Source organism: Melanostigma gelatinosum (assembly GCF_949748355.1).
Source record: "Melanostigma gelatinosum genome assembly, chromosome: 4".
In the NCBI taxonomy this organism is placed as follows: Eukaryota; Metazoa; Chordata; class Actinopteri; order Perciformes; family Zoarcidae; genus Melanostigma; species Melanostigma gelatinosum.
The window spans coordinates 6,004,937-6,024,769 of NC_136637.1; the positions used below are offsets into that span (position 1 = coordinate 6,004,937).

The window sequence follows — 19,833 nt, forward strand, 5'->3', positions numbered from 1 at the left end:
TATTATCTGAATTCAGATTTAGCCCCGTTACAGTAATTACAAGTAACTGAACCTACCAAAGCAATATTACAGTTAGGTCTACTCGGTAGGCTTTAACAGTGTGGACCACGCCTCAACCTATTTATAGCAACATACTGTAAATGTTATTTAAAATAAAATAAAAAATATTTTAAATTACAAGACAGTTTTGGGATCCTTGAACATTACTTATTTCTAATTTCTATACACAATTCTATAAAGTCTCATTTTAGCATGATAACACAATAACTTTCACTTTCAAGACACTTCTATTCATGGTTTTATATGGAATTATGAGATCACAATGGAAGTCATAATGAAAAAACAAACAGTGAAGTTACCTCTTTGGAAACAAGAGACAGTGGGCGTGAAGACAGATTTGAAGACGCCGTCATGTGATTCTTCGGCTCTTACCCGAGGATAGTTGGGTCTTTGGTGGAAGCCCCCGCTGCTGCTGCTCAGGGAGCTTTTTCTTTGGAAGACCAGGAACCAGGAAGCAGGGAGTTTTCCCAGCAGACACCTCTTTATGGCCCTTTGACTTTGCTCCTGCAAAAGGTAGAGTCACCCAGTGTCACTGAGCATCCACTTCAAGGCTTTTTATCACTGTAATTACTGTTAATTGCAGTCAAATATTTGCCGGTAATGTAAAGATGAAAAACTTCTTTCCCTTTAAGTTAACAGCCGTGCGGCTACTTAAAAACCATGCCAGTAGAGAGAGAGAGTAGTACAGCTTTCTACCTCAAACAATATAAAAACACGTGTCAAATAAATATAAGGCATATGAATGTTAAAAATAAAGATTCTTCTTAGAAATATTGAATGATGATCAAAAGACAAACCAGTCGTCAGTCAGCTGGTCTCAGTAATAACGCTAAAAGGAGACCGCGGATTACCTGAATGCTATGAATCACTTTGTCCTGATCCAGTCACAGGTCAAGTGCTGCCAACGCGTTGTGCTGTAACTCACTGCAATTAAGTTGTAAACAGCATAGTAAAGAGGAGTGACTGAGAGATGTACCAATGTGATGTTGCTGGATTAAACGGCTCATGCCATCCATACCAGCTGTGTGGCCGGGGACAACAGAAAAGAACAGACTGAGCCGCTAATATACACAGATTTGCAGATGTACGACATTGGCACGGATTAAATCCTACAATCTGTTGGGTTACACTGTAGGTTCTTCATATTTAATAACAATGAAATGTAATCACATGTGAGGATCAGTGTCTGAGTGTGCTCCTTATGGGGATCCATGAGAATACTGTAAAGCAATAATCTGTCCTCAGGCGTGGTCAGTTCATCTCGTTAGGTTTTTTTTTAAGCACGATGAACTGGAAAGATTTCCACCAGGGGCGTCTGCAGCGACCACTGCTGTATTGTGAGATTGAATGAATGCAACCCACAACTGGTTAACTGGAATTAAAGTGAAAAAGGCAAAAACCTTCAATCATTTTTCAATTTTAAGTGGTAAAATGAAAACACTCAAATAAAACAAACACAGAAATATGCAGACTTCACAGTGGATCTGGTATGGTTTAAGTATCTTTACTATAATTACACAGACAAAAACAATGTACAACAGCTGGATGTTTCGGGCTCGCTTCATCTCGTAACGTTATTACCGTTACACTCTGCAAGATGAGGCGACGCAGCCACACCACACGGCACAAAATGTTTCATTGAGTACAAAACTGGAAAAGAACCAGGTCAATGGAAACCCAAAAAGCACATTTACAGTGATTTACATGAATTCAATCCACCAGTGTGACCGCGCGAGGATACTCGGCTCTCTTTCTTTCAAGCTCTCATTTTCTGAAAGCGAATGAAAGTATCGTTTTTACCACCATGGCATCCATTTACTTTGGATTCATGGCAGTGTAAATGTAAAGTTCACTCGGCATTATGCAGTGTCCTTTCTTTTGCGTTAACTCAACAAATGTAAGTATTTCAATATCTTTTAAGTTGCAGCTAAACTTGTGGCTGGTAATCGGGTCATTTTGTACCCACGCTAGATGAACAAATACTGAAATAGAAAACAGCAGGTGCAGGATGTTGGGAGGAAAAAGGGGAAGCAGTGAAGTTGACCCGACGCTCTGAATGATATTTTCAGAATATATTTTGACAGCATGTGGAACAGCTTTCACGTGTCCCCGTCCATTTCACGTACACCCACAACATGAAGGCACAGGTTAATGACAAGAGCACGACTGAGACCAGTCTGCATACACACAGCCTACTAAAGGGACTCCTTCTAGCTGATTCGGATTGGACCCAGCCGTCAATAACTCTGAACTGAAATACTTCCAACAGTATCTACTGCAACTGCGCTTCGTGCCAAATATCATCAGATAACACAATGTGCCAGCTCACACGTACTTAGAAGAGGCAGAACTTAAGTTAGTAAGAAATGGTCTCTGGGGTCTTTAAAAATTGACCAAAAGAAAGAAAAGAAAAAGGGGGGGGGGGGGGCAGTGACAGGGCCGTCCAGTTGGCCACTCTAATGCAACCTACAATGCTCCACGCTCAATATGTGCGATGGGTCTTGAATGACAACCTATTCCTGATGGGCTGGTCTGCTTGTTGAAGTCCTCCCATCACTTCTCTCCCTCGGGCAGATAGGGTGTGTGTGTGTGTGTGTGTGTGTGTGTGTGTGTGTGTGTGTTTGTATGCAGCAACTCATAGCACCAGATTCTTCACTGGGGGGGGGTTCCTAGCCTATGCCCGCTCTTTGCGCTTCAGTTTGGAGGACTTCTTGACGGCACCGTTCTTGTTGAGCAGCTTCAGCACTTTCTCCTTGTGGTCGAGCACCTTCATCATGGTGTCTCTGGCCTCGTTGACCTGGTCCATTACCAGCTTGCAGCGCTGCATGTTACCCTGGGGACCAAACGCACAGACACCGTCAGCTGTCGAAACGTGTGGGTGAAGACAAAGAGAGAGCAGCTTTCGGAATGTTTTAGCAAGGCTTCTAAACCTCATCAAACATAACCGGGACAGAATAAAGGACAGAAAAACTTTTGACAAAACTGGGCTGAACTGTATATTCTGAAGCTTCATTCATAACGTCGACATTCAACATTTCATTCGATTCATATTCACTGCGCTTCAACACGATCAACCACAGTTGCAGATAAAGATCAGGCGATACTGACATCTTTAGTATGATACTATCTATAGATATCTGCGTAGGACTGTTTGTTTTCGGAATGCTTCCAACTCATGTGATCCAAACATTTCAAATAACTCCAGAACCTTCAAAAATTCATGTTGTTAACATCAAAAGGATTATTTTGATAGACTTATTCAACTTTATTTGTTGCCATTTTCACTGTGTAAAAAAACAGTTTGCACTGGGTCGCACCCATCTTAATGGGACGGTCCAGCAGCAATTTAACAAAAGTAAAGAACAACAGTCTTTACACACACACACACATATATATACCTATGTAAAGTAATATTTTTTATAGAAATAGTAATAGAAAGAAAGAAATAGAAATTCCTCTTAAAAGGCGTCAGTCAGTCTGCGGTAAACAGCCGTACCTGTATGAGCTCGTTGATCCGGTGGAGGTCGTCGTCGGAGCCGGCTCTCTTCTTAGGGATCAGGCCCTCTTGAAGGGTGGAGAGGCGGCTGTACACATCGTGCTCCAAACTCGACTACAGATCAAGTAACGAGCGTGTTAACAAAGAACCAATAGGAAAAGCCACCAACCAAACGTAACCGTCATCACTCGGAATTTCCATGAAGATCAACAATACTACAGAGTTATACAGCAGCACTCACCAGCTGCCTGAGCTGTGCAGCGCACAGGTGGATTTTCCAGCCTTGTGCTCTGCAGGCCACTCCTCTCTGGTTGGCCATGTCCTGTAAGCTGCCCTTCTTCTCCTCTGAGAGACAAGCAAACGGTTGTTGTTAGAAAGAAAAAAACGCCGCCGGCACTCGTTCTCGCTCGCTGTATCAAATATAGGCAAGAAAGCCACTGACCTTTGACCCGGATGTCGCTGTACCTCTGGAAGTGGTGGTAGGCAGCTTTCCAGGGGTTCCTGTAGTGCCGCAGGAGCGTAACAGGCGGTCGGGGCTTGACTGGTACATAACGCACTCCCTCCTCATCTGGAAGACAAAAATGTAAAAGGTGCTGATTACACATCATCACGATCACTGCGACATTGGTCGGCATCACATTACGCACCAACGTATTCCCTCGGTGGAGACTCCCGCCTCTCCGCCCTGCCGGTGATGGGCCTGCCTGGGGCCTTCTCCTCATCCGTGCTGTTGGTCTCCACCATCTCGCTCTCCTCAGTGGAAATGACGTGCTGCTGCTTGCGGGGCTTCTTCCTCGGGGAGGCCCCGGGTATCAGATCTCCCGTGGCAGCAGCGTTCAGGGTGGAGGCCTGGGTGGTGAGAGCTGGGGCTGAAGACAAGTTTGCATTGGGATCTGAGGGGGAAGAGAAAAACATGTTTACTTATGAATTTCTTTTCGGTTTCCTTGCGTTCATCCGTTTCCTATTTAATTCAACATTAATCGATTTCACTTTTAATGACCGATGGGCTGCTCACCTGGCTGTGAGGTGTCCATGGTTTCCATTTCCTGCTTTATTTTCAAATCGGGGCAGGCGGAGCTGCCAGCACAAGCGGCGGTGCTACTGGCCGCGGGCTGAGTGGGGGAGGCCACTGTGTTGGCCATCGAAGCGGGGGCCGGGGGAGTTACAGCCATGGCTGCGGGCAGGGCTGAGACGACAGTGGAGGCCTGGGAGGGAGGCGCAGGCCCCGGCGTGGCGAGCATGGCGGAGATGGCTTGGGCGAGGTGCTGGGCGTTTGAGGACACGGCCTGATGCTCTCCTCCCTGGGAAGGCAGGGCCTCTACTGCAGCCATGACAGGAGGGGCCACGGCCATGTGGACCTCAGCTTTGGGTTTCACGCTGGAGGGAAGGATAGGAAACATCGGGTTACAGACTTATAACTTATAATGACACGGATGAAACTGATGTGATCCGTGTAACGAAGGCTCACCCTGAGGGTCGGGGAGATCCGGCTCCCCTCACGCCACTCTCCATTCTGCCGCTACTGGGTTCACTAGGCTGGGCGGGGATCAGGTTCTTGCGAACACATCTGGTTTGGTGAAAAGTGAAACATTTAGCGACCCAGTTTGGACCTTCACACGTTTCTGTCAAACTGTATTTGGAGAATCTAATGCTGACAATCAACCTGCTATCAAGTGACAGTGAAAAGCCTCGTCTCAAAATCCTAAAATAAATGGAGGGGGACGTAAAACCAGTTTAGGTCTGAAAGCAGGTCAGGGTTAAGGTAACCACAGTCCGTAATGACTCAGACGATAGGCAAGCGATACTGTGACATGTCGCTGCTTTAGACTGACATTTTGTTTTCTAACGTTTCCTTCTTTATTTCAGCAATTATCAAATCTAACAAATGCACAACTGCTCGTAGGCAGGAGGTTAAAACAAGCAATTCAAAGTTCTGAAACTTTGCTGAATCTGACGGCTGGTGTTCTACTCACCCTTCATTAGCGGGCTTCTTGCGGAGGATGCTGGGTCTAGGGGAGGAGACCAGGGTGGGGGCTCCTCCTACCCCTCCCTGGGCGTGTGCCTGCACCATGGTGGCCACTGGCTGGGTGGTGCTGAACGTGCTGCTGATGGGGCTCGCCACAAAGCCATCGGCCAAAACAACCCCTGAGAAAGAAATAGAAAACAACAACTCACAGCAACTCAGCAAAGCTCAGTCAACACCAGTGAAGCAGTACAGGTTCAGTACCGGTAATTACCAGGTTTGACTTCAGACTGCGCTTGTTGCTGCTGCTGAGTGATTAACGGCGCCTGCTGTAGTCCCTGCGTGCTGATCGGCGCAGACTTGTGCAGGCCCTGCACTCCTATGGGTGCGGGCTGGATGCCCTGTGCGGCGATGGCCGCCGGCTGGATCCCCTGGGTGCCGATCTGCGCAGATGGGAGACCGATCCGATCCACCGCCATCAGCTGCATGTGGTTTAGATGGACAGTGGTTGCCACGCCGACTCCACCTTGGTTGGGCAGCGCTGAACTTGGAGCTTGAGGAGTAACTTGAGAGTCGAGACAATAGGAGTTACAGGTGTAACCCTCTGGCTTCACATTTCATAGGTAGGATTTTATAGCTTTTATAAGTCAAATAACAAAAGGTCACCACAGTGGTCAGCTGTGACAGAGCTTACCGGGATACTGGCGGATGGTGGACACAGAGCTGCTGATGGGGGTGTATGTGTGTGTCAGAGGGTACGAGGAGGAGTACGCCGGCAGGAAATACTGGAACTGCACAGGCACCGAGGGCCTTCAAAATAAAACATACAAGTTTACTCAGACACTCATCATCGTCTGAATAAAGTCTCTGTACTTCTGAGGTTAATACACGTTGATGACATCTCATTTCTTCTTTTTACAAAGTGATGGATGTAAATACAAGATCATTCCTAATACCAACAGGATATGGATCTCATATTCATTCAATAACTACTGGATGGATTGGCATGACATTTTTATGCAGACATTCACGTATGAATGATAATAATTTTGGTGATCCCTGACTTTTCAACGAGTCTTAACATCTTACTTTGTGAATTCAAGCTAATACGCTGAACTAAGATGGTGAACATTATCAACACAAACCCCAGCACATCGGACACAGCGATGCTTTGGGCTTCGTGCCAAGTGCAGCCTTGTTACTTAGTATATGAACATATACTTGTTGATTACTGCTCACTACTTAGTCAGTACTTCCAGCTCAATGTGCCGATCCCTTTTAGATTACTACACCTATGTGCAAGTCATCTGTTTTGACCACAGTGGCCAAATTTGTGGGCAATAGCAAATATAAATAGAGGACAAGAAGGCAGCACAACTGAGCTCTTTGCAGAAATATACATCTATAGTGTTTCTGTTTAGTAAAAGAAATACTAACACGCTGAGAATGCAGATTCCATTCCATTGTGTTACACATTTTCAAACAACTATTGGACATCAGATGTCAGACTCTGTCTCTTTTTTCACCTGCGATAACCGCGTCAGTTGGTCAACATTGTGCGCTCACCTGTTGTCACTTCTTGCTTCCATGGTGACGGGGTTCGGAGACGACCGATGACCCGAGATGGGGATGAGGTTGGTTCTCTCTCCGGGGTAGTCGGGCTGCACACGGGTCGAGGCGTGGGCGATGGGCTGAGGGACGACTTTAGCTGTACACAACACAGAGGAACAGGTAAGAGAGAAAGAGGTAATGAAAACGCACTATGAACTGATTCAGATTGAGAGAACGCCTCCTGCTTATGAAGCACGCCGCAATGTTCCCACCGTGGAGACCAAGCAACCAGCTTACCAACGGGGATGGCAGAGGTGGTCACCGCTGCAGCATGAGAGGAGTGCGAGGCCATTGTCATGGTGACAATAGAGTTACTGGACATTTGGCTGTGTGGCACAGAGCCTAAACATGGAGGAGGAAGGTGTAGAATAAATAAATAACCGCACTATTTACTTAATTTCACGTTTCTTTAGCCAAAGTTTTGGGACGAGCTTGTAGGCATAACTATACAAAAAGGTCAAACCTATTGTGGTGGTTGATGGCACAGTGTTGGAGGCAACGATTGGCGCCACAGTTGCCGCAGCTACTGGTGTTACAGGACTGAAGATGGGCTTCTGTGGGGAGACAAACATTTTTTTGAAGCGGTTATGTCAGTCACTGTATAAAAAAGGAGTAGTTATTTTGCAGGAAGTCACAAAGAGGCAGTAACCTGTGTCATGGTGTGCGGAGGCTGAGGCTTTTGGGCCCCGATCGCTGGGTGGGACGGCAACGTGATCCGTGTGGCGGTGTCACGGGATGTCTGAGACCTCTGAATACTGACGGTGGCCGAAGGGGGGTGAATGGTCAGCCCTGGACGCCTGGGGGATGGGGGCGGAGAGACTGTCCCTTTAGTGCACTAAATCGGGCACAGGCATGGCTTGATAAAAGCCCAGAGGGAACTGCCAGTGCAGAAGAACTCATATTCATGTTACACAAAAGTTTACTTGTTTTAGTGACTTTTCTCTTTTAGCCGTTTCAATTACTCTGATGCACACACAGACCCATTGTGCTAATTCCATACTGTTTCACTGCTTTAAAGCTGCACTGGATAACTTCATCCACATAACACTACATTAAAGAACACAAATTACTTTTAAGGAATTAAAAACGACAATAGAAACATAGTTTACCATGCAGTCACAACAGGGGCAGGTCCACCGATCACCACAAACTGTTTGGTTCTACTTTGCTGTTGAACTCCTCGTCATGTTGTCAACACATTCTCCGGACTGTTACTTACCCATGTGTCACCTCTGCAGAGTGTGTGACTGTTGGGCTGATGACTGGGGACTGAGTTCTGGAAATGGGCGCCACCACAGTTGGAAGCACGGCTGTGGACGTTGTCACGGCAGGGCGGGACTGTGGGAGGATGACACGGTTACACACAAACTTTCTAAACGTCCAACAAGATAAGAGTGTTGCAGGAATGAGTCCTCGAACCCGGAAGTGAGTCCGCATTTCTTGCAACTCCGGTTCCCTCGTCTCAAAGTCAATGAGTTCCTGAACAGATGTGTAAGTAACATGAACTCGTGTTTGTCACAGTTTATTTTCTGCAATAATCCAAATGGAAATATGCCATCGGCTTTCCTTCAAGGGAAACAGGTCGACGCTAACTTCCGGGGTTGGCCCTCAAAAATACATCATCCCTGCACCACTCTATACCAGCACGTCTTCAGATGACAGTGCATCCCAGTACCTGAATTGTCTGGTGGATGATGTGCTGCACTGTGGGCTGGCCGGAGCCCGCACTTGCTCCGGTGGCTGGTCGCAGGACTGTTTTGGAGCTGGACATAACAGCTGCTGCAGCAGCCCCTACAGGGAAAGCAATAGACTGATGTAGAGAAACCGCTACAGACGAGTGGGAAATGGTCTACCGTGTCAAGGACAGGCAAACAGGGAGCCTGGCACGCTGTTCTTAGTACATCATGCATACCTCGGGGTAAGTGGGAGGTGAAGGTCTGGGGTGGCACCGCAGGGGTCCCCATCTGCAGTGCAGGGGCATTGCCCCGGATGATCTGAATGTTTGCTGGCATCAAGTGGTGTAAGTTGCTCGAGTGACCCTGAAACACAATAAAAAGGAGCCCACAACTTCAGTCATTAGCAAGACAGAGACAATAACGTGCACCAACAGCCAACTGACAGAGCACTCACCTGCTGACCACTGATAGTTGCCACAGGAATAGAGGGGGTTGGAGCAATACTGCTCTCTATGTTGACAGTCATGTGACCGGGCACCTTGGGGGGTATGGGGATATGACCCTGGTTGGAAGCTGGTGCTGGGGCAATAAGACGACTTGGCATAGGTGACTTCAGGACAGCCTAAACAAAAATAAATACATTTAGGTTTTTTTTTAGCTCAGAATGGTGTTAAGAACAGTGCTACAAAAAAAGCAATGTTAAGTTAACACAAATGCAACATGTTGCAGTAAAACACACTTCTTTTTTTAAAGTAATTGTAAGGTTAGACATTGTGCACACGGCCAGTTCACAGTAAATGTTATTGGTAAGCCAGTATCAAGCACAATAATTAGCTACCCAAGTCCTTCAAGTTTAAGGACCTCAGGAACAATTATATTTGTTAATAATTGAGTAGAAGGTGTAGTTCATAACACAAAGGAAGACGAGCTATCCAACTAGATTATCGAAGTTTAAAAAACATCAACTAGATCGTTAAAATGTTTTCACTGCCTGCATGATTTAAACATTCAAAAAAGAAGCTGCTTTTGAAGATATTTAAATATATCTTTCAGTCACAGGGTTCAATGACTAAAAACATGAACTATTTAGACAGCTATTAACAGAAGTAGAATAAATCAGTCAGCATCAGCTTATTGTTTTCTCACTCCAGAAAGAAAATTCATATCTCTGCCAACTTATGTATGATTTGACTGTGTTCATCTCACACTGCAGACAGTAAAGACACTACCGGTACATACTTTACTATTAACATGTAGACAAATCCTCTATACATGAACAGTTATGGTCATAACCATCACCTTCATCTGGCCCTCAGTGAGGACAGCAGGCTGGCCCTGTGGGAGGTGGACAGAGGGGGCAGCTACAGTCACAGGTGTGCCGGGCTGAATAGGCACGGTCTGGGGGGTAGCTTGTTGCTGGCCGTGCGTCTGTACTTGTGGGTAAGGTCGGACCACCATCGTCTCCTGCTTCTCATCTCTGAAGGCCAAGGTTCCCCCGGCGGGTGGATGGTCCTGCTGCCCGTGGTCAGCATCCCGACCGCTGTCAGGATCTCCACTGCCTAGGGGGGGGAAATAGTCTTATTGAACATTTACTTACAGGTTTCGTCCTCGTCATGTATGAAATACCCTGCGAATACATTTCAGTGACAATAGGTTACCTTGAGGATGTGACGGCTGATTGATGGACACCAGGTTTCCAGCTGCAGGGATCTGAGGAGCTCCCCCGCTGGAGGCTGGCAGCCCGTGTCGGGGGAATTGCTGGGAGCTCATTTTAACTAATTACGACCTAAAATAGGACCAATATTGTACATTAATTCCAGTAGCGGACATACTGGAGGTATCATTAAGGTTTGAACTATATTAACAATCGCACTCCTAACAGTAAACATGCACGGCGGCTACGAAAATAAAAGCCCAGCTGTTAACCCTTTACAGGCGGCGCGGGGAGATAAACAGGCTACTGTAACAAAATGCAAAATACAACTGAGGCAAGTCGACAACATTAACGTTAACCAAATGGTGCTGATAAAAAGGGATACTGTTATAAAGACATGTGTACCATGAAAAACAAGACAATACCATTTTTGTGAACCTTTGTTTACCGTTATGTGGCCAAAAACATAATGATTCAACTGTATCGTTGCTAATCAAATATCAAGTTTGAGCAAAGAAACGACTTGTCAACTGCCTGCGTCGATGTGACCAAACGATGTGTGCTCAGCAATGCTCACCGTTGTCACTGCGTTTGGTCCAGTAACCTTACAACTAAAAAGCTACCTTGTTAGCCAGCTATCTTAGCTAGCAGCAGGCTAACGTTGAAATCGCTAACCCTGCTGCCGCCTGCTTTTCGTGCTAAACCCTAAACTTTCTAAAGGGTACAACGGTGTAAACTTCAGAGGGCTAAACAATCAAACAAGTATCTACATGTGTGCAGATGTTACCGTATTACAGAGGAACTAGGCAATGGTCGTTTTGTGGATTACTATTTTTTCCATTCGTCTTTTCTTTTTTCCAATGTATAAGCCGGAAGAACGCTCAAGAGAAACCGGACCTCCCTGTTTCATTCAACCAATCAGAGAAGACAACATCAAATCACTGACCAATCAGAGCTCGGAACCAACCTAAAGCTGCACCAGGGGGAAGATACTCGCGGGGAACAGCTCCGACCTGCAACACCAGAGTCACATGGTCGACGGAGGCAGCCGAATTAGCACTGGAGCTAATCTGCTAGCACTGCCATCCGGTTCCAATTATACATCAATGACTTGCTCCACTGTTTGTGAAGATGATTAATACAATGTTGAACAATATCATTCAGTTTGGTGGAAGAAGTTATCTGGTCCTTTGTCAAAGTAATCAAATGAGTAAATGTCAATTACAAGTCAAAACCCTGCATTCATATTATACAATAAATACTTCAGAAAACTCTTAATGATAAGCAAAATGTAGGCGACCAAGTATCAAAAATAAAATGCATAAACATGTTTACAATATTTTGTGTTTGGTTATTATTGATGCACAACATGTACGGAGGATTATAATGTAGCTGCTTGTAGTATTTGTAGCTAAAACTATTTAAAATTGTAATAATACTTTAATAATGCATAACATGTATCATGTTATGGATGTAACATTTTAACAATAGCTGGTATGTGAATGTAGTGGAGTACAAAGTACAATATTTGATTTTGAAAAGTAGTGAAGTAGATATAGAAAGTGAACTTAAAGTAAAGTTCCTCAGAGTTTATGTGCTACATGTAGTACATTAAACACACATATAAGTCATTTCTACCACTGGCATTAGCTGCGTATTTGACAGTGTTTCAATATTAAGTGTACCCGGATTAAATGCTGCTGGAAAGTAACCTGCAGATGCCTTCGGCCAGAGACAGTTCGGCTATCTCCGTCTGTCACGTGACCATCGCCTTGCCGGTGGCGGCGGGGCCTCCGGAGCAGACTCTCCCGCTTTAAAATATGATTGCTGCAGGCTCCTCGGCTCCCTGCAGGTGGACTAAAGTGGAGGGGACGATTGGCAACAAATCATCTGTCTCCTTTCGGGAGCCTTTGGAGAACATTTTGCACTAAAAGCCTGTGCGAAATACTTGGAAAATAAATAACTGCGGAGCTCTGTGTTTTGTCTTAATTTGTTTTGTGTTTTGCCCCCCCCCCCCCCCAGTGCACGAGTGCTACTACCGCAATACCTTCAGTGAAACACCAGAGAGCAGCAACGAACTACAGAAACGTCTCCGGGCGGTAACGTCTACTGTGACACTTGAGTGACAGAAGGAAAACACAGGTGTAAACAATCAAATGAATGGCTAGATTCCATTTAGCTGCCTCGGTTGCAGATTTTGGCTCACTGTCACACTGTCTTGGCTTATTGGAAATTATGTTAAAATCACAATAGTCACATTGTATTAATTTTGTGTTCTCTATATTATTGTGACTATTTAATATTAAATAGGTGGAGGCTTCAAATAAGCCCAGTAGGTTGTCTGCCTCTTCCCGCACTGTGCTATTATTTATGTTTGTGTATTTAAAAAATTGTGCAGAATAAACTAAACTAAAGCTAAACTAAACTAAATGTCAACATCTGTGCTTTGACTGAGTAGCCGGCATTGCTTTTCATAAAGTCCATTTCCACTTTATGAATATTTCGGACATTTTTTATGGGGGCAGTTTGTTCAGAGTTCACTTTCCAAAACTGCACAAACTACCGTCATTATCGGTAACAGTGGGTTTTCATTTGGCCACTTGTGTAAATCTAAATAAATTACACGTCTGGATGTTGAGGTTTGTGTGTGGTCGTACAGCGGATGAGCGTGTGCTTTATTAGATTCCCTTTCTGGGGATTCCCTGTTTTCCTGGATTATTCAAAGATATTAAGAAGATGTGTGGCTTTCAGTTCCACCATTTGTCTCATCATTCAAATGGCTGTATCTGACTATCTTCACATCTACAGCTAGCCACAGCTATTTCCCTAGCATGTAACATCTATGTCACTTGCAGATCTGACTCTGAGTGGTTCATGAACAGTCCCTGCGGCTATTCAGCTGTTGAGTCTAATAAATACTGAACTGCTTTTTCTTCTGGGGGAAAAAAAAACATGTCTTGACCATCAACTTAAAATTGTCTTTTGCTTTAAAGAGAAAAGTTTCACACACATACAGTTTTGGAAAAAAAACACCTAAATTTCAACTTTACCAAGAAGGATTTCTCGTTGCCTCCAAGATGTTGCCATGGAAAATTACAAAGCTCACAAAAAACTACAGACAATAAAACCTATTTTTGAAAAATAAGTTATTAGGTCTATTTATTTTGGTTTATCCCCACCGGTTTCTGTTTTGTCATATATTTAGGAATCTTTCAACATGTAAATACTGGGAAAACAAAAGAGGTCTAGTCAAGTACGTCAGCATCTACACCTGGGCCGGACAGGGTTGTATAAAGCATTCCTGCGTGTTGAGTTCAGTGGAATTCATTTTCATAAAGAAATAAGTAGTAGAAAATGCTGCAGGACTGAGACTTAAAACCAGGAAATGAATCAGCATTTTGTGCTCTTCTGGTTCCCTCGTCTCTAAGTCAATGGCTTTTTGAATGGGTTTTTGGTTAATAAATAAAATATCAATAAAACATGTCAATAAATACCCTTCTCGTGAGTTTTAAATCTTTTAGGTGTCTTAAAAAAAGGCGGTTGCTAACAAGTGACTGACACCGATTAGTTCGCCTTTACAGCCTTGTTGTGCACTCATGTGACCGTGGTGTCGTTGGTTTATAGCCTAAACGTTAGCTTTTTACTTCAACAATTGCATTCCAGAATCATAAAAGTGGTGGTCATTTGTGAAGACTATCTTGCTGAACAAAACGTGTGCTAACCACAGATCGTACTTTCTGCAGTAATCCAAAATCCAATGGAAACAATCCTATTGGCTTTTCGAGGAAACCAGTGTTTTCCGTGTTGGCCTACACAAATGTCATCCCTGCAGCACTCTATTGGGAAATGTCAATAAGGAAGCTAACAAAGTTGTTATGAATTGAGCGGAGTAAGGCAGGCTGAGACTAAACTGGTGTGACATTCAAGTATTAACGTGTCGGCTCATGTGGGATTTTCCCAGTTATTCTGATTAATCCATCCCAGAACTCATCATTTTAGTTTGAATTCTCTTTCATAATCTCTTCCATTTCACACCCAGATGTTCCACTTACTCATTCGTCTACACTGTTAATTACTCACTGGCATTGTAGACTTAGAGAAGCAGACTTTTCACACGCTACACAGCGTCTGATCTTTACCGCTGACTCAGGTGCCATTGTCTTCATTTAGCCTGGAGATCATCCTCCACAGCGCGTCTCTTTCCGTGCAGCTTCAGGCATACAACATTTTGACTCATGTACCCATTCCTGTACCTGCGGTGAATCAGTCTTTCTGGGTTGTGCAGCTCAGACTGATAACAGTCACACGGTTGTGGTGAACTTGGTGCCTCATGCATGTTTGTGGAAATGGTAAAGTCCTATTAAAAAGTCCAAGTCAAGTTTTAAGTCTTTAAGGGCGAGTCCAAGTCTTCATCAACAAATTGCAAGTAAATCATATTGATAGTCAAAATGACGTTGCTTTTGATTATATTTTCCTTACAAAGACAATATAATTGTTTAACTTTTACATACTAGCAGGTCATTTCAATCCATCCTTCCATCCATAGTTAAATATTTAGGTTTGAGCCATGTGAGACCTGTCCAGCACTGTCTTAAAAAAAACTTCAGACTTCATTGTTCAAGTAGTTAAGTCCCTGGTGGTTAATTCGTATTTAAATTCGAAGCAGAGCTGACAGCTAGAGACAACGCCCATCTGTCACTGAAAGTGGCCACACCCTCAATTATGCCCAACTGTAAAGCCCCATATTATTTAAACATGTGAGTTGTATAAAATTCCCCCCCAATACACTTGTTATGAACGGAGAAATTAGCTGAGACCAAAACCACTTTTTCTACCGGGCTGTGAACATGTTTATTTCTGCTGAAAACCCTGAAGTGGCCATTTGAAGAACTCTCGTTTTCTGGCACTTTTGACATTCATTTCTCCGCAGCGGAGGTTTCCACTTGGTCTCGGCAGGTAGCATACAGCGAGTTTGTGGAACTTTTATTTGTTTTAGACAGCTGTCTGCTTCTAAAAACGGAACCAAAACAGTGAACAGTGAAAACAATGAGCCGAAAGACGCTAAAACACTGGTTTATCTCTCAGAGGGAGATGGATGGAGGGGGTTGCAGAAAAGCAGAACAGGTGTGGTTCTCTTGCTGCTGCTCGGCCACAGTCAACACCCAAAGCAAAACAACTTCATTCCTTTGGCTCAACGGCCACACAATGTCGCTTTTGACATGGCCCTCAACATTTTGCTGCAAGTGGCCTGCTATCTGAGAGGGTTCGCTTCATCTCAGTAACAGCCCTAAAATTAGAGGACGGTGCCCTGATTTATGTGGAAAAGTTAAGGGGGCGGGCACACATTCCATGACTGCTGCAGGCAGGACGTTTTGGAATCTCCATGGAAATTAAGACAAAACACAGAGCTCCGCAGTTATTTCTTTTCCAAGTATTTCGCACAGGCTTTTAGTGCAAAATGTTCTCCAAAGGCTCCCGAAAGGAGACAGATGATTTGTTGCCAATCGTCCCCTCTATTGCTGCCAGACACAAGGGTTCACTCACATTTTGATACAAGTGGCCCATGACTTGAAAAGTACAATAAATGTGGAGGCGAGACAAACATAAGCAGGGCACGTGCGTAAGGAGAGCATGTTAAGAATGCACATTATTTTCACATGACTGTTTACCGAGCACAAACAACTTTATCTCCTTTATCTCAGAACAACATCATTGACATTCTTCTCTTGATCCGCCATGACCGATGCTGTGGTCCAAGTGAGAAACATTCACAGTTGCTGGGAGTCAAAGTGGTGAAATTTAGGTGATAAATAAATGCAACAGTCATTATAACATTCATAGTCATTCCTGCAGGACTCCTAGATGTGTGTGTGTGTGTGTGGAATGAATTGCATTTGTCTTTCTTTTAGGACACCTGAGCATCCCCAGGAATGATTCTCCCCCCCCTCCCCCCCATGGCGCTGTTCAAACTCTGCACTGCACCGGAGTCACGTCATCATAACCTTTCACCTACAGCACCCACTTACTTCTCTCACAGTTTGGCGGGGGCTCTCGACTTACATGTCCCGACATCAGTGGCAGGAGGAAACGTCTGAAATGTGATCTGTCTGAGCACGAACGGGGGACCAAAATAATGGCACATGTGTCCCAGCTGAAAAAAAGGCATTCAGCAGATGGAGATTTATTATTGCGGCCTTTCCGAGCTGAGAAAAGTGGCACTCCACTACAACACGTAAAAGCAGCAGGAGGGAAATGTGTGGCATCTGTGGAATGCCATCCCAAGCTTACCAGGTGGGAAGCAGGAAGGCAAAGGTATCTACATTAAAAGTCGAAGTTTACAAGGGAATCTTTGCATTTAAAGAGCGCATCAACTTCTTGGAAGTCTACTACACTGTAAGAAAAGTCAGTGAATGTTACGGTGATAAACTGTTAAATCACAACAGTAAGAGACCGTAAATTGTAAATCGGTTATATTCAGTTTATCGGACAGTGAAACACCGTAAATACAAATATCAGCTAATACAATAATTTGTGCATGTATTTCTTGTATAGAATACATTTTGTCACTGTTAAATGTACTACGCATTGTACTGATAACGGAAATACACCGTAATATGAAAAAATAATCCATACCGTACATTTTGCACTCATTTCTTTTAAAACATACATTTGGTTACTGTTAAATGTACGGACCACTGTGCTGCCAACGGAGAAATAACACATTATACATTTAACAGGCAGCCTCGTATGTTTTGCATTTATTATTCGTATAAAATACATTTTGTCACTGTTAAATGTACTAAACATTGTACTGATAACGAAAATGCACCGTAATATGAAAAAAGATCCAAACCGTGATTTTTGCATTCATTACTTTTAAGAAATACACTGTGTTACTGTTAAATGTACGGACCATTGCACTGCCAATGGAGGTAAAACGCATCATACATTCAACAGCCGGCCCCGTATTTTTTGCATTTATTATTCGTAAAATAGTCGGTATCTCACTGTTAAATGTACTAAACATTGTACTGTAACGGAAATACACCGTAATATGAACAAAAATCCATACCGTGATTTTTGCATTCATTACTTTTAAATATTACACTGTGTTACTGTTACATGTACGGACCATTGTACTGCCAATGGAGGTAAAACACATCATACATTCAACAGCCGGCCCGGTATTGTTTTCATTCATTTTTTGTAAAATATTCAGTTTGTCACTGTTAAATGTACTAAACATTGTACTGATAACGAAAATGCACCGTAATATGAAAAAAATCCATACCGTGATTTTTACATTTATTACTTTTGAAAGCTACATTTGGTTACTGTTAAATATATGGACCATTGCACTGCAAATGGCGGTAAAATGCATCATATATTCAACTGCCAGCCCCGTAGTTTTTGCATCTATTATTCGTAGAATATGCAGTTTGTCACAGTTAAATGTAGTAAACATTGTTCCGGTAACAGAAATACACCGTAATATGAACAAAAATCCATACCGTGATTTTTGCACTTATTACTTTTAAAAGATACATTTTGTTGCTGTTAAATGTACGGACCATTGCACTGGCAATGGAGGTAAAACGCATCATACATTCAGCAGCCAACCCCGTATTTTTCCATTTATTATTCATAAAATATTCAGTTTGTCATTGTTAAATGTACTAAACATTGTACTGGTAACAGAAATACACCGTAATATGAACAAAAATCCATACCGTGATTTTTGCATTCATTACTTTTAAAACATACATTGTGTTACTGTTAAATGTACGGACCATTGCACTGCCAATGGAGGTAAAATTCACAATACATTCAACTGCCAGCCCCGTAGTTTTTGCATCTATCATTCGTAATATATACAGTTTGTCACAGTTAAATGTACTAAGCATTGTACTTGTAACGGAATTACACTGTAATATGAACACAAATCCATACCGTGATTTTTGCATTCATTACTTTTAAGAAATACATTTGGTTACTGTTAAATGTACGGACCATTGCCCTGCCAATGGAGGTAAAATGCATCATACATTCAACTGCCAGCCCCGTAGTTTTTGCATCTATTATTCGTAGAATATGCAGTTTGTCACAGTTAAATGTACTAAACATTGTTCTGGTAACAGAAATACACCGTAATATGAACAAAAATCCATACCGTGATTTTTGCACTTATTACTTTTAAAAGATACATTTTGTTGCTGTTAAATGTACGGACCATTGCCCTGCTAATGGAGGTAAAATGCATCATACATTCAACTGCCAGCCCCGTAGTTTTTGCATCTATTATTCGTAGAATATGCAGTTTGTCACAGTTAAATGTACTAAACATTGTTCTGGTAACAGAAATACACCGTAATATGAACAAAAATCCATACCGTGATTTTTGCACTTATTACTTTTAAAAGATACATTTTGTTGCTGTTAAATGTACGGACCATTGCCCTGCTAATGGAGGTAAAATGCATCATACATTCAACTGCCAGCCCCGTAGTTTTTGCATCTATTATTCGTAGAATATGCAGTTTGTCATTGTTAAATGTACTAAACATTGTACTGGTAATGGAAATACACCGTAATATGAACAAAAATCCTGACCGTGATTTTTGCATTCATTACTTTTAAGAAATACAGCCAGCCCCGTATTTTTTCATTTATTGTTCGTAAAATATTCAGTTTGTTAAATGTACTAAACATTGTACTGGTAACAGAAATACACCGTAATATGAACAAAAATCCATACCGTGATTCTTGCATTTGAATGGGAAATTCCAAACACTTTTCCCATAGTGAACTATGGATTTTTTACCTAATTCAGCCTAAATACCCATAGAAAACAATGGGCTAGGACCCTGGAATTTTTACAGTCAATTGACCTTTGGCCAAAGATCAAGTGGTATGAAAATCAATGGGAAATTCCAAACACTTTTCCCATAGTGAACTAAGGATATTTGACCCAATTCAGCCTAAATACCCATAGAAAACAATGGCTAGGACCCTGACATTTTCACAGTCATTCCACCTTTGCCCACAGATTAAATGATGCGAATATCAGTTGGAAATTGATTGTTTATTTCACCTAACATCAAGGATTCTAACCCAATGGTACTTATGATCCGAAATGGCCTTTTCTCTCAATTTTTACACTTTAAATCAAAGTAGAGATTTGAATCCTTTTCCTCCTTAAAGAGGGGCTAGTGAATATGAATTCCCCCAAATTTTGCGGCCGTAGATGCAAGCTAAGGTCCCCAAACACAGCCCCAAAGGTCAAAATTGAGGCATATTGCCTTATCTTTCGGCCTGTTTTTGGAAAGTGAGAAACGGCCCATTAAATCTGAGAGAAAGGTTGAAACTGCCTGAA

At 43.0% G+C, this 19,833-nt stretch overlaps 1 protein-coding gene across 1 annotated transcript; it reads right to left on the reverse strand.

The window, feature by feature from the left end:
• Positions 1 to 1,606: 1,606 nt before the first annotated feature.
• On the reverse strand, positions 1,607 to 11,343 carry sap130a (Sin3A-associated protein a). The gene is made up of 21 exons (XM_079267729.1): positions 11,248 to 11,343; positions 10,465 to 10,592; positions 10,106 to 10,365; positions 9,261 to 9,428; positions 9,043 to 9,169; positions 8,806 to 8,921; positions 8,350 to 8,468; positions 7,780 to 7,927; positions 7,594 to 7,684; positions 7,368 to 7,472; positions 7,086 to 7,227; positions 6,214 to 6,329; positions 5,794 to 6,084; positions 5,530 to 5,701; positions 5,025 to 5,123; positions 4,572 to 4,933; positions 4,204 to 4,449; positions 3,999 to 4,124; positions 3,798 to 3,901; positions 3,557 to 3,670; positions 1,607 to 2,893 (listed from the first exon to the last, which is right to left on the reverse strand). The coding sequence occupies exons 2-21, from the start codon at positions 10,574 to 10,576 to the stop codon at positions 2,735 to 2,737; spliced, it is 3,177 nt and encodes a 1,058-aa protein (XP_079123855.1). The 5' UTR covers positions 10,577 to 10,592; positions 11,248 to 11,343; the 3' UTR covers positions 1,607 to 2,734.
• Between the last annotated feature and the right edge of the window lie 8,490 nt (positions 11,344 to 19,833).

Bases quoted from the DNA above. Each gene is read 5' to 3' on its own strand.
- sap130a (XM_079267729.1), bottom strand. From the start codon at position 10,576: ATGAGCTCCCAGCAATTCCCCCGACACGGGCTGCCAGCCTCCAGCGGG. The intron at 9,429-10,105 runs GTGATGGTTATG...ATTTTTGTTTAG, and splicing joins TCACTGAGGGCCAGATGAAG to GCTGTCCTGAAGTCACCTAT. The intron at 7,228-7,367 runs GTAAGCTGGTTG...TGTTGTGTACAG, and splicing joins CACCTCTGCCATCCCCGTTG to CTAAAGTCGTCCCTCAGCCC.